This window comes from Ciconia boyciana, chromosome 1, assembly GCF_034638445.1.
Source record: "Ciconia boyciana chromosome 1, ASM3463844v1, whole genome shotgun sequence".
Classification (NCBI taxonomy): Eukaryota; Metazoa; Chordata; class Aves; order Ciconiiformes; family Ciconiidae; genus Ciconia; species Ciconia boyciana.
This window is the reverse complement of record NC_132934.1, coordinates 182,183,732-182,198,442: the sequence shown is the minus strand read 5'-3', so window position 1 is coordinate 182,198,442 and position 14,711 is coordinate 182,183,732. Positions and strand designations below refer to the sequence as shown.

At 35.9% G+C, this 14,711-nt stretch overlaps 1 protein-coding gene across 4 annotated transcripts in view; it reads right to left on the bottom strand.

Annotated features, from left to right (window-relative positions):
* The window catches only part of DIAPH3 (diaphanous related formin 3), a 249,940-nt gene that overhangs the window by 135,904 nt on the left and 99,325 nt on the right, over positions 1-14,711 (bottom strand). For all 4 annotated transcript variants that reach the window (XM_072850118.1, XM_072850117.1, XM_072850119.1 and 1 more), the window contains 2 exons: positions 5,429-5,524; positions 4,386-4,480 (listed from right to left, as the gene is read on the bottom strand). In XM_072850118.1, the coding sequence (XP_072706219.1) occupies positions 4,386-4,480; positions 5,429-5,524 (191 nt within the window). The remainder of the gene's footprint in view (positions 1-4,385; positions 4,481-5,428; positions 5,525-14,711) is intronic.

Genomic DNA, 14,711 nt, shown 5'->3' with positions numbered 1-14,711 from the left:
CTACATTTATTAATTATGGATGAAGATATCCAGCACTAAATCAGTAACACTGAGCAAAAATGAAAGGGTAGGGAGTGTAAAAAGGATACATTTTAAAATAGAAATTCTTAACCCACTTATTTCTTGTTGTGATATACAACATCTATATATAATCAGCTCTAGATATACTACAATTCCTTAATCTTTACTGAGATTATAATGTTATTGTGTGATGCTAAAATAATTTTCACATGTAGAAAAACTGACTGCAAAACTTTTGAAAAAGAGAAACAGTCAAGCGTTGTATGAATGTTTTCAATATTGAGCATCAGAAAAAAAAATGAAGCAGCAGCTGATATCAAAGCAGCTTTATGGTATTCAGATAAAAGAGATGAAACACATTTTGAATACCAAACAGAGAATAAGCAGGAGGAAGAATTTTGTCACAAGAAACAAGTCACAAGAAACATTCCAATAATTAGTCAATGACTATTTGGATTACAACATGACTTTTGGAGTTTTTACGTCTTTAAGAACTAGGTTTAATTTCTAACTGGAGAAGGGGGAGGGAGGGGAAGAGAGAGAGACAGGGGGAGAGAGAGGGGCAAGTGGGGGATAAATTTTACTTCTTAAGCATAACAAAAAAGTAGGATTAAGGACAAATTTCCAACTTCAGGAACTGTGACATTAGGATACACTGAACAATATTTACAGCTAGACAGAAAAAATTGATGAATGCAAGAAATTTCTAGAAAGAAGTACCATAATATCTAGGGTACCTTATATAAATGAATAAAAATAGCCACATGCTTGGAAATCTTTGTATGCTTTTGCTCTTCTCAGAATCATGAAATAACAAAGGACTACATTTTCATAGCATGACCATAACCCATACTTGTGAGGTTTTTAAAGGTAGAAAGAGAGACATAGCCGGATAGTTAAATTTATTTAGTAACCTAAGCATACATGAAGGCAGGTACCAAATTTTTAAAGCAATGAGGCACATTATTCTACCACTTCCAAAGGAAGATGAGTGTCTTAAGCACTTTTTCAAGTTTAAACTCAGATGGTCCCCTTTTCAAAGTTATTACAGGGTTGTTTTACCCAGAAACAAGAAACTTGGATGAAACCACTCGATAAAAATGATTACATACAAACTTGCAAAGTAAATTTGGAGCCTAAGTTCTACTGAAATTTCCATTTGATTTAGGCCTGCAAGTGTTTAATCACTTTGCAAAAAAATGCAATCTATACTCCTGAATCATTTATATGCTTAAAAAACTCCCATATGTGGGACCTGCCATCCTCTAGCAATATGCCTTGTTATATATATCACTGTGTTCATACAGGATACTGTGAGCATTATCACTTGTATTCTACTACACTGACTTTCACTCAATCACAGCAGCTGCTAACATCACGGTCCTCTTGTAGTACATTATTTCTCACCTCACATTTGGCTCTTCAACTTCTCTTATCCTTTTCTTAAATAAAATTGTTCCCTGCTCTCCAAAAGCAAAACACAAAAAGACTCAAACGTTGTCAAAAATACTTTAGACTCAGTTCTGATGCCAAGAACTATATAGAGAGGTTACTGGATACACTGACTTTCAATATACTCTACTGTTAATGCCAATGAAAAGAGTCACAAGATTATCAGCATAGTATCAAAAAAGCATCTCCTATTATTGTTAACTATGCCTATCGCATACAGAATAAAGTGGGGCTAGGTTGTGTTAGCTGTTTTCAATACACAGAAAAGTAGGCATTCTTTTCTGGTATATACCAAGGTATATACCACTGAAATGGAAATAATAGTCCACAGAAGACATTAAAAAGAAAAAAAAAAAAGTAAACAATTCTAAATGAAAGTAAAGTTTTTCTTCTTAGCTTATTGCAACTGATGGACTGTTTACCACATCTTCACATAAAAGTATGCCATTAATTAATTACCCTTAGTGGTTTGATGACCTTCTTCCCCAGAGTCTAGATCCAAAAAAATGTTTTGCCTTAAGTAATACATATAGAAATTATGAAGATGACAGTTTTTCATAATTTTGATACATAATATGTATTTAGTATATAAAGGTTGCTTCATGATATTGTTGAGGACCTAATTTCATTAACAAGATAAATTTTCACTGTTGAAAAACAGTGCTAAGGTCAAATAGCATGAGAGTGAGTCTCAGAACAAGCATGGACTGAGACAGAGTTCAAGCTGAACATAACAGCATAGCATATTCCATCTCTCAGCTTTTCATGCTGTTTTAGAGAATTTCAACTATTATTCCAAATAAAATAAAATGAAGATACACTTCATGCATCTTTTGAGCGTGAAGAAAACCTTGGGGAAAAAATAAGTTATGTAAGTGCAAACTAGAATCAACAAACAGCTTAGAGGTGTAAACTGCTCTGTTCATCCTAATAACCTTAAAGTAATAGTTTCAGTGCCAATATTAACTGCATCATTGAACAAAAGAAAGAGAATTATACAATGATTATATATACTGGAGATTGATTATATATACTGATTATATATACTGTCACTGGAGATGACAACTCATGTTTGTTCCTTCAAATATTTCTTAAGAGAAACATCTAATTCTTCAAATCAATCAGTAGACAAGCTCATTTTAAGGGAAAGTGAGGTCCAAATAGCTCAACAGAGTCTAGAGATCTTTGAAATCCAAGTGACAAGAAGTGAGGGCCAAACTGCATGCGACAAGAAAAGGAGCATGCTGAACATTGTACAGCCTCCTCAGTAGGACCTTATTTTGACATTTCAGTATGGTGGAAATTTATTTTGCAAGCAAAGCACACAAATATAAATTTGCCTTGTTTTGACCTTTGAATACAAATTGCTATGTGTTGCAGTACAAGTCACAGATTTGAATCTCAAAGAATCTTAATGATACAACTCTATTACCTGTATTATTTCTTCACTAATCAATATTCCTGCAAAAAGCATAAGTTTCTAAAAATCTAACTTTACCTTTCTTGGATGTTTCAGCAGGGACTTGTACCCATGTCTCTAACATACTGTCAGGTATGCTGTAGAGATCAGCTATCTAAATCCTCTGTAAGTGAAACCTATGCCACATTACTAGTAGATTGATAATAACTATGATTTGACATTTATGAGCCATAACAGCAAAAATTTGAAGTTCATCACAGTATGTAGGAATCCTGCCCAAAAGACAGACAATCTTGGTCTAAGGACATATCTTTGCAAATCTAATGGATGCCCATCAAGGTGACTGGGGAACACGGCACACAACAGGCAAGGAGCGGTTGAGAGAAGTGGGTTTGTTGAACTGTAAGAAAACAAGCCTCAAGGGAACTTAATGTGGTCTTCAGGTAACCAACTGGAGGGTACAGAGAAGATGCAATTAGGTTCTTCTTGGAGGTGTGCAGCAGAAAGCCAAGGTCAAGAGTTGCAACAATGAAAATTCCAGTTAGATAAACAAGAAAAAGTTTTTCACCACAAGGGTAGTTCAACACTGGAAAAGGTGTCCAGAAAGGCTATGGAGTCTCCAGCCTTGGAGACATTAAAAATTTAATGGGAAAAGGCTCTGAGCAACCTGCTGTAGTTGACCTGGCTTTCAGCAGAGGCTTGGATCAAATTACCTCCAGACATCCCTTCCAAATTATTTTTCCCGTGGTTCTAAAATGAAGTATTTGTATTAAATTATTTTATGAAATCCTTCAACTTATCAACCTTTAAATAATACTGTGCATAGAAGAACAGGAGGAACTTCCAGTTTCTTTTGTCTCCACACAGAATCATACTGATCTTGTGCTTTGAATAAAATAATACGGAAAGGGAAAACACTATCCAAATAAATTCTAGGGAAGAAAAGTGGTCACTGTGGATGCCCTAAGGCAAGATCCTGGATTCTATCAGCTCTAACAGGACAGGGAAAAAAAGAACCCAAACAAACAGGAAAAAAAAAAAAAAAAAACAACAAAAAAACCAAACAAAGAAACAAAGAAACAACAACAAAAAAACAAAACAAAAAAACCCCAAACTTTTTTCCATCTAGTTTTTGACCAGAACAACAGATCTGTGCATATAAGACAGAGGTAGAAACAAATTAAAGAAAAAATTAGTAACTAGGGCAGAAACAGAATATCATATGCTGTTTGAATACATACCAAAGAAAAATCTCAATTTAGGTGTGGACAATATGAACGCAGAAAATAGAGCATATAAGTTCAGCTGCTTTCATAAAAAAAATTAGCTTTACAAATATAAAAAACCTACAGTTCACAGAAAAAAAAAAAAAAAGATTCTTGCAGTGATTTATGAGCCAAAAGCTTATGTTAAGAGGCTTTTTAGCTACAGGTTGCTATTTAATGAGAAGCTTACCCTGAAATATTGGGATTTAAAGTATCATTTTCCTTACCTGAATCATGGACTCTGACAGCTGTGTTTCATCTACTTCCAATATCATCATTTTGATTTCCTCATAAGGCACTCGAAAAGAGCCAAGGAAAATTGCTAAAACAAAGATTCAACACATAATGAAAACAGCAAGACAACAACAATCTTTTATTTACTTACAAAACACCAGTTAAACAGGCTATAACATCTACAAGTTAACAAACACTATGCAAAGTAATATAGATAAGAGGTAACAATTTCAAGTGTATTTTTAATTACTGTTCTCCTACAGTTCCAGCTTTCTCCATCCATTTGTTATGCACAACATCCAGCATCAGAGAAGACCTCCATAAGCAGCCAGTGACAAGTCTACTCTGCAGGATAATCATTGCTGTTACAGTATTTAGTACTGAGGTGACAACTACAATCTCTTTTCAATGGTCTTGTCACAGCTTTCTCATAAAAAAGCACCGTGAGAAACCAAAACCATATAAACAGTTAAAAAACAAGATGCTTTTATAAAAACTGTTTATTCATTTACCATAATCCAATCATTTCCTATTTTCTCTCTGCCAGCATTTAGGAATCTATTATTTATAGAATTCCTCTCCACCAAAACTTTATCATCTTTATTTGCATATTATTGCATAATACTGAGTATTGCCTATTTCTATAAAGTACATGAGAGATGACCAGACATCTTGTAGACATGATTGTCTTTTTTGCTGGGGGGGAAGGGGGCAGGCAGTATTCCTTAATGAACATGTTAAAAATACAGATAGATAATTAGATATATAGCTATATGCTTGTACTTCAATATATACAGAAGAGAATAATTTCAGTCTTAAACAAGGGATAACCTTGACCTGTTTTCTGGGTCTTTTTAAACATGTTTCAGTTGCATCAACTCACATGTTTGGGCTTAACACCCATTACTGCACATATGCACATGTTCTCACATGCTTTAAACTAAAAGTGGTTACGAGGCAGTCAGACAAGAGAGAAAGACACTTCTATGGAATATTTATACAACATTACTTTGTCATAAAAACAGAATCTACTTACACAGATTCTGTGCAATCTTTGGGTCCAAAACTTTTAATTCTTTGATTCGTTTTTTAATGGATTTCTTTTCTTCAAAATCCTCCTCCTCTTTTTTTACTGCCAAAGTAAGCACAAATACACTCATTGTTAACTCTTAATATTTACAGAAATCATTAATGAATTCAGAAAACATATTTGCTATCAAGCATAGTCAGTTCACAAAGAACATATCATAGAACATACAGACAAAAAAATACAGAGATTTTGCATTTATTGCTTGTATTCTCAAAATTTTTGCTCTTCAGTCAAATTTGTCAGCATGCTAGCCTTCTAGAACAAGATTATTTTTTTAATGTATAGAAACTGAGTAAAGATGCTAATGTCAATTGAACAAATGGTCTGAGGTCATGAAATTCATACTTAAAATACCATGCAACATACTTCAGTCAGCCTGGCCAGGTTAATATTCTGAATTGGATTTTAACAATAACAAATCTTAAAGAAGATATGTCAATATGTCTCAACATTGAGCAATAAAGAACCAACCCAAAATTTAAGTATTTTTGTGACAGCTTTTGCCTAAATATATGCACCAAAATTATCAAAGACCACTGGGTCATTAAAAAATTAACATTACCTTAGAACATAAATGAGTATATACCTACTTTCCTTATCTCCTCCAAAAAGATGTATTTTTAAATATATGATGTAATCACCTTAATATAAAATACCACAAAGACAAAGTGATTATGTAAATGTACATTAACATTGCTGGAATTTTTGGCTTATTCTTTCTTTTCAGAAAATAATTCATACAAATAGGATCTCCCGAATGCATTATGTAAGCTGAATTTGTTTCTCATTATTCACACATTGTCATAAGAATTTCACTTAAAGTAACAGCATAGGCTTGATAATGTATTAGTAGGAACCATTCCAATTATTATTCAAACAAACAAAAAAGACCAAAACCACACAAATCTTTCCTTAAATCCAATCTGGTTGCCCTTTTTTATTTTCTTCCCTTTATTTTTTTTCCTTCTCTCCCCCCCCCAGCACAAATCTTCACCGTCAAATGTTATCCACCCAATGTATTACTGTTGTTTATCTAATTCTCTATTTCAAAAATGAAATTAGTTTCCAGGCTTTTACAGAATGATTGTTCCAAATTTAGGTATATGTTTCAAATATTTGAGAGTAGAAAATATGTTGTAATAAAAGTATATGATACTGACTTCAGAAGGAGATGGATATAGATGAGAAGTCTTGTCAAGAAGATATAGGATTAAAATTTCTAGCTCATTGATGATTCTTGACAAAACTTGATGTAACATGAATTATCAGGAGGCTTTCCTTAAGTTGAAATTACTTCCGTAAATTTTGATAGAGATCTTTGAGAGCTATGTCAGGCTGGACAGGCTCTGAGCAATGTGATCTAGTTGAAGATGTCCCTGCTCATTGCAGGGGGAGTTGGACTAGATGACCTTGAAAGGTCCCTTCCAACCCAAACTATTCTATGATTCTTAAAAAATGTTTTTCTAAGCACAATAAATTTTGCCTAGGATTGGGACACGGACTAAATGACCTCTTGAGGTCTTTGAGCTTTGTTGTCTAGGATACTGCCAAAGAGGTAAGGACTGAAAAACCTCACATAGGGATTGAAGGAACTGGATTCTAGTCCCTTCCGAGTTGGTGGAGACACAAATTTGAATCATCTCCCAAACCACTTTTAATACTCTACACTTGCTAGGCAGTATGATGCTCCTCTTGAGGACAAGCCACAGTGCAGAAAAGAACCTGGTATTCCGAAAAATGAAATTACCGAGCTAAGACATAAAGCAGTCCTTGGAAGAAGGACCAATATCCAGGGTCCCGGCAAACGGGTTACAAAGCCACAATCCTCTTCTTTTGCCTTTCTCACCACACTACCCACAACAACCAGCTGGCCTTGCATTTCTTTTAGCACAGATTTAACAGAGTTTAGAATTCTCCTGTCCCAGGAAAAATGACACATTCCACTTACTACGCATGTGAAAGCAAAAGAAGTAGGTTTTAACCACCAATGTGAGACCTCAATACCCCATGTTCAAAAGGAACACAATGACATTTGAGCTGCTGGATAAAAAGCAGGTTACCACTAAAGCTTCACTTTTTTCTGGTTATGCTTTAAGAGGAGCCCCTACTGAACCCAGAAGGGCATGTCAGGATCTCAGGATCATGTAACTGTTTTCTCCTGCAGTTACACACCTTAACAGACCTCTCAAATTTTTTATTGGCTACATGCTGAAAACAGTCATTCTTAAAAGATCGTTTTGAGTTGCCTGTCTTATCAGCACTAGAATTGCAGATTCCACTAGAAGACCTGGGCATCTCTGTAGCACAGGTTCCATGCCACCTTCATGCCTTACTCATCTGAATCACAGTGAAAATACAGTAATGGCTGTATTTATGGCTACCTTGGAACTCTGCAAATCACCATTTTACAGGAAACAAAGTAATTTCCTTAACAGTCACAATAAAAAAAGTGAAATTATCTGAATTTATTAATTTACTTAAACTTGCCCTGACAGCCTTGAACTAGATACTAATAGGGGCTGAAATGGAAAAAAAATACAAATATGTTTGCCTTTTCCAGCACTAGAAAGCAATATTTATGCATTACAAGTCTTACAACAGAGATAATACACAGATACACAAAGATTAAAAAAAAAATCAGCAGTTAAACATGCACTATTTTAACTCCCAACTTTCAAATCAATAAATAAATCTGCAAATGAACTGGCTAATTCCCTCTGGGATTTTCACCCAGGAGAGGGTTACGCACAATGTTACAGCAATACTTAAAGCATCGCAACCCTAAGGAAAAATGTATAAGCACAGAACATACTTACTCTAGGAACTCATGCAGGAATTGTATGCAGAGTTATACAATTATGCGACTAACTAAATTACTGCAAACTTACGTGATACTTCTTCAGGAGAATTCAGGTCACATCCTTATGTAGTTGGCAGCAATAAGAAGCAGACGATACATATTACTCATATTCCCCATTGGAAATGTTGCACTTTCCAACAAAAACTCTGATACCTACTACCGCCTCTAGAAATTTTTACCTCATTTGCTGATTAACTTATAAGGGAGCAAAAAAACCCAAGAGACAAAACTATTATCTATTTCCAACAAGAAAAAAGGGGAAAAGTCCACTGGGGGGCAGGGGGAGAAATGAATAGAAAGGTCTGAACAGGTGAAGTAAATATCTAGACTTACAGGAAATCAAAGATAATAAGCAATTAGATTTTTATTTGGGGAGGTCACTGGAGCAGGGAGCAAAGTATACAGAGGATAGAAAATGGGAAACATCTGCTTACACTGGAAAAAGAGAAAGCAGCCCAAGTGAGAGTGGGGACCTGCTGTAGAAAGGAGGTGACTATGAAGGGAAATAGAGGTAAGATGCTGTCACGCTAACTAGAGAAGAATGAAACCAGGGGATCTCAAAATGCACAGACAGATCTCACAGCTCCAGAATTTGGACCATCATGTTAAACCATTAACTTATTCAAAATCACGTGTCTTATTTCAGGTATTATACAACTAAAAAGGGATGTTACATATGAAGAACCACACATCCTTTTAAGTTCTGTCTACATGCTACATCTATCACATGAGGGGCATATACATGGCCCCAGCATGTGAACCAGATAATTTTTACTCAGTAGTACTGCATCTGATGCTCCAACTGCTCTGCCCTCTCAGGCTAGGAAACAAAGTGCTAGGGCACTTTGAAATAGACAGAATTCATCTCACACCCTTCACAGTTCCTCTTATTTCCCCAATCCCACATCCTTATTAACATGACTCCAAAATTAACAGATGTGGTTGCCAGTGTACAGATGGACAAATACCTCAAAGGAGTTTCAGCTATTGGAAAGACTGCTTTTACTGTCTCCTTCAAACGTGCATCCATATACAAATTCAACTGTAGTCAACTACCTCCACCTGTGGCAATGATCTAACTGAAATCAGAGACCTGAAGGGAGTGGTGACAGGACTGTTGTACAAATATAACATCACATTTGGAAGCCCACAGAAGAGCATTTCATAAAAATGTGGATTGGATCCTATGTAGCTACTCTGCAGATCTCTGAAGAACAACATTCTTGATAGGCACCACTGAAATAACCTGTACATTCATGAATTGCTATCCACTATTTCCATTTCTGCCACGGGTCTTGATACAATCTGCTACCCACAATCTTTGTGTAAGAAAAATCATGTCTGTGCATCTGTATGCTAAAGAAAAAAAAAAAATCTTGTAAAATACATCATCCTACTGAATAAAAACAAAATACCCTTGAAATACAGGCTTCAAAAGGAACATGCAGATCTGAACATTTATTTTTAAAAGTCTGAATTCCTAGTTCAGATGAAACTTCAAAACTACATTACACAGAAATCTACAGAACACTCAATGGAGTTATTTGTCACTAAGTAACAGAGCGTACAGAAAATTATACAAGACCTTACACCTTTCCTACCCTCTTAGCTAAGGCAACAGTCACCTTGCAGTCTGTCTTCACCGAAAAATGAAAGAACAAGCCTGGGGTCACAGGCTCAAAGGATGTACCCATACCGAGTCTCATTATGAAAGTAGATGCCTACCTCATCTGTTTAGAAGTCTAACTCTTAGAAGTAAATGATAGCTTGTGCCCAATATAGTAGGACATTCAACTGAAAGACCTGCATTCTTTATCTCCAAAAAGTTTTCTGGAATCAAAGGAATAGATCTTTAATAGAAGATGAAGTTGTAGCTAAATAACAAATGCTGCAAAAGTTCTTAGTTATTCAAAGCAAAAATGTGGAATAACTTGCTACAAATCACAGAATGATTGAGGTTGGGAGGGACCTCTGGAGGTCATCTGGTTCAGCCCCGCCTTGCTCAATCAGGGCCACCTAGAGGCAGGTGCCCAGGACTGTGTTCAGGTGGCTTTTGAATATGTCCAAGGATGGAGAGAGAGAGTCCACAGCCTCTGTGGGCAACCTGTGCCAGTGCTCAGTCACCCTCACAGGAAAAAAAAAGTGTTAACTGATGTTCAGGGGAACTTCCTGTGTTTCCATTTGTGCCCATTGCCTCTGGCCCTGTCACTGGTCACCACTGAAAAGCATTTGGCTCCATCCTCTTTGCACTCTCCCTTCAAGTGTTTATATACACTGAGAAGATCCCCCGAGTCTTCTCTTCTGCATGTTAAACAGTCCCATCTCTCTCAGCCTTTCCTTATAGAAGAGATGTTCCCATCCCTTCATCATCTTCACGACCCTTTGTTGGACTTTCCCTAGTACGTTCACGTCTCTCTTTTGCTGGGGAGCCCCAAACTGGACACAGTACTCCAGGTGTGTCCTCACCAGTGTTGAAATCAAAGGCCTGACAAGGAATACATGTCTTTTGGCTGACAGAACACAGTCTTTTGAAGACTTGGATTGTTTTAACAGCTCCACAACTACTGTCCCACAATATGACATGCAACAAAGCAAAGCAAAGTTTAGTCTCCAAAAAAGGACACTGACAAGCCTATTTCCTAGATTGTGATGCTACACAGGTGCCATCAGCTCCATTTGCAGATTCCACACTGAGTTGCAGGGTTTACCAGCACAGTTATTTGTGACAATCTGCTTCGAAATAGCAAAGAAATTATGAACTAGATCTAAAACATTCTGCAATATCATTGAAGACACCTATTTGCTTTTTTATAAAAAACAAGGATAAAATGAGGATACCAGGCACAGCCCACAGCAGTAGGAAGAATGCCTGAATGCTGAGAGGCCAGGAAGCCGGTAAACGTTCTTCTTTTCAAACAGAGCAACCAACTTTAAGGTTGTAAGAACAAAAATGTTAGCTTCAGGGACTGCTCATCACTCCTAATAACCTAATCCAGCCCTTTTATGGGGTACAGACTATATTTCAAATACTGTGACAAAGCTTTCATGCTCCATCTTATTTAACAACTACTTATATCTAAAACTTGAAAAATCAGTATGAAGCTATTAACTATAGTAGTAATATAAATAACATTTCACAGTTTTACCTGTCAGCTTTGAAACTGAAAACGTTTCCATTACTTTACATCAAGTTGGATTGCAAACTCCTAGAAAGTATGGGTACTTGCTATTCTTCTTCGTGTTCACTACAATAGATACGTGGCAAATATAATGCAAAGGTGCTGATGTATTCCAAATCCCTGTTTATTCAGGCCTCTGTCCTTTTTGACAATCTGTATTCATTGGTAACTCATATCTTTGGAACAGTAGTTGCTGTAATAGTGAATATTTCTTAAGTTTTAATGTTTATTTTCTGAGCAGTTTGTAAGAGATTGTCACTTCTTACCTCACTCAAACACATCTTCAGTCATCCACACATACACTGTTGTTCCTGTATTGACAACGCTGCTGTTGAATTGGCGCAATTCATGCATACATCATGGTAACTCAGTCATGTTTCATGATAACTTAAGCACATACATCATGATATCTCACTCAAAATAGAGTATTTTATCACTTATAATTTCTCAAGGGTACATAAGAACTGGCATCATTGATAACAGCAACGGTACAAATGTAATCAGGCATTTTATCTCTGACAGGTTATTGCAAGGTAATTCAGAAGAATATGCCTCTATAATCAGCTATTATTAAATACATCCAATGAGTGACTTTATAGATACTTTCACACAAAGCTTCTCTATGAATCAGGCTATTTTTTAAATACTTTAATTTACCACAAAATACCCATCCTATAAAACTTGTGTAATTACATAATCTGCATGAGAAAACACTCTACAAGAGTTGGAGAGTAATTATAAGCGTAATATACTGATACTTTTTATTATAGCTCTGTAAAAAATTAAAAAAAAAAATTTGGAACATCTTTTCAGATAGTTTTAGCACTTAGCACCTTTTATATTACTTAATACAGTCTTTAATTTTCTGTATGTGCATCACATTACATGCATAAAAATAAGTACCTCAGCTTGGAATCTTTACAGTTGCTAGTACCTGCTCATTGAAGCACTGTACAATCATGGCATGAATAGGTGGTCCAAGATAAAAAAAACCAACAGGTAATTAAGATGGACATATAAAGTCCTTTTTGCAGGAAGACGTAGTGATAACAGGCATAGACCGACCGATCATGTAACAGGAACTAGTACACTGGCAAGTGATTAACCAAACGGACTTGCGTTTGTGCTTCCACCCTTTTCCTCCTCTTTTCTAACTATGAACACAGGAGTTTACAGTTAAAGGGTACTGCTTTTGGGAAATTAGCTAAGTAGCTGAACTAAGTCACTAAGTTTGTTAAAGCAGAAATACCGTCTTCATTTTATTTTGAAAACCTAAGTGTTACCATACTGACTAAATAGTTTCTAAATAATGTTACCTCATTCATAAACCAAAGCCATTAAGCTCTCATGTTTTTTAATGGCAGCTGACAAAATTCTGAAGAAAAAAAAAAATCAACTCTGAAACCCTATTTCATAGGAAGGAACTATTTAAAATACTCTCAGAAATATGGCATATACAAATCAGAAGAATCTTCTTCTTAGTTACAATCTGAACACCTGCTTGGCTGCACACTAGAACTGAAAGTTTTAACCAAGACTGATTCAACTCCTGGAAGGATTTAAAACTTCACTTATTTTCCTGGGAGGGGAAAGGAAAAAAAAAAACAAGGGGGGGGGGGGGGAGGTGCGGCGGGGTTTGAGATGAGATCTCTGCTACAATGGAGTTTGCTGTACAGGGAAAAGCAAAACATACTGATGTTCCCAGTAGTAAAGTTATTTAGAATATACTTCCAGTAGACACACAATTCCGCAGTTTTCAGATCTCCCCATTTTAAGATATATTCCTACCATCAAGATTTAGCTGCTTGGGCTTACAAGGCTGATCTGTCACTTGACAGAAGCTATCAAAAGCAGAATAACAGGACCCAAGTGCAGTTGCACCCGAGGTTAGCACAGTTGATTCAAGAAGCACTATAATGTTACTTATTACCCTGTGAAATGGAATGACAACTGTTCAACTCCACTTTTTTGCATCCAATATGTGAATGGAGCTAGAGAACCACACAAAAGTATTGGACAAGGAGCCAGCATAGGTCAGATTAAGTGGGACAAGGCAACAGAATGAGGAAGATTCAGTTAAAAAAGCAGTTAGAATCATAACTACACTGCTGCCTGCAGAAAGCTCTTCATAGGAATAACTATGCCTTGTTGGATCAAAAAGTAAACCTCTTCCAGGTATCAATTAGATGCATAGGAAAAAGTACAAGAATGAACCAAACATACACTTCTTTACAAGTTTCCATATATTTGCCTTTCAGAGGTTGTCCAATTCCAGAGCAAAATCTCTTCATTTAATAATCCTCGACAGATTGTTCTTCCATGCGTTTGTGTAATTGCTTTTTAGACCTAGTAAATTTTAAGCATTGATGAAGTCCTTCAGCACAGAGTTCCATTCTTAATTATGCATCGTACAAAGAAAGACTTCCTTTTATTTGTTTTGATAATCTTGATCAGTTTTGCTGTACCTCTACTATGCTTTTTATTAGCGAGAGGAAACACAACCACACAAAGTATGCAGGATGTGGGCACAGCTTGAACTTTTACTCTGATGCTTTTTTAAATTATTATTTTGTTTTTCTTTCTTAACAGTTCCCAATATCCTATTTGCTTTAAACCATTACTGAGACAGAGAAGATTTTGCCAGTATATCAGTAATTATTATATTGTTAACTAATTCTACCCTTTATTAATGATTATCTACAATACATCCACCACGGGTATCAACTTTGCTAATTGTAGATCCTCAAACCTCAGAAACCTTTTCAAAAACTGTCACCACATTTGTCAAGTCGCTTCCTTTCCTCTGATGCCAGCACAAGTTAAAATAATAGTTTACACAGCATAGTTCATAGCTCATCTGTTTCATCCTTCAGTTCCCTTAGAAGTCTGGGGTGAATATCAACTGGTCTTAGCAATCTGTTACTGTCCACTTTACTGACCTATTCTAAAACTTCCTCTACTGACCATGCAAGTTGCAATTCATCTCCAGCACAGTGCTCCCCCCAAAGACTGGTTTGGAGGCAACTTCACTATTGGACAAACAGAAATAATTCTAAGCTTCAGCATTTGGAAATAAGACAGAGGGGTGTTACTCAAATTTTCTTTTTTTCTTGAAAAGACAGATAAGAAGCAGTAAATCATACTTTTTTATTGCATTTTTATTATGTCTTTATTCATGCTGAAAATTCAC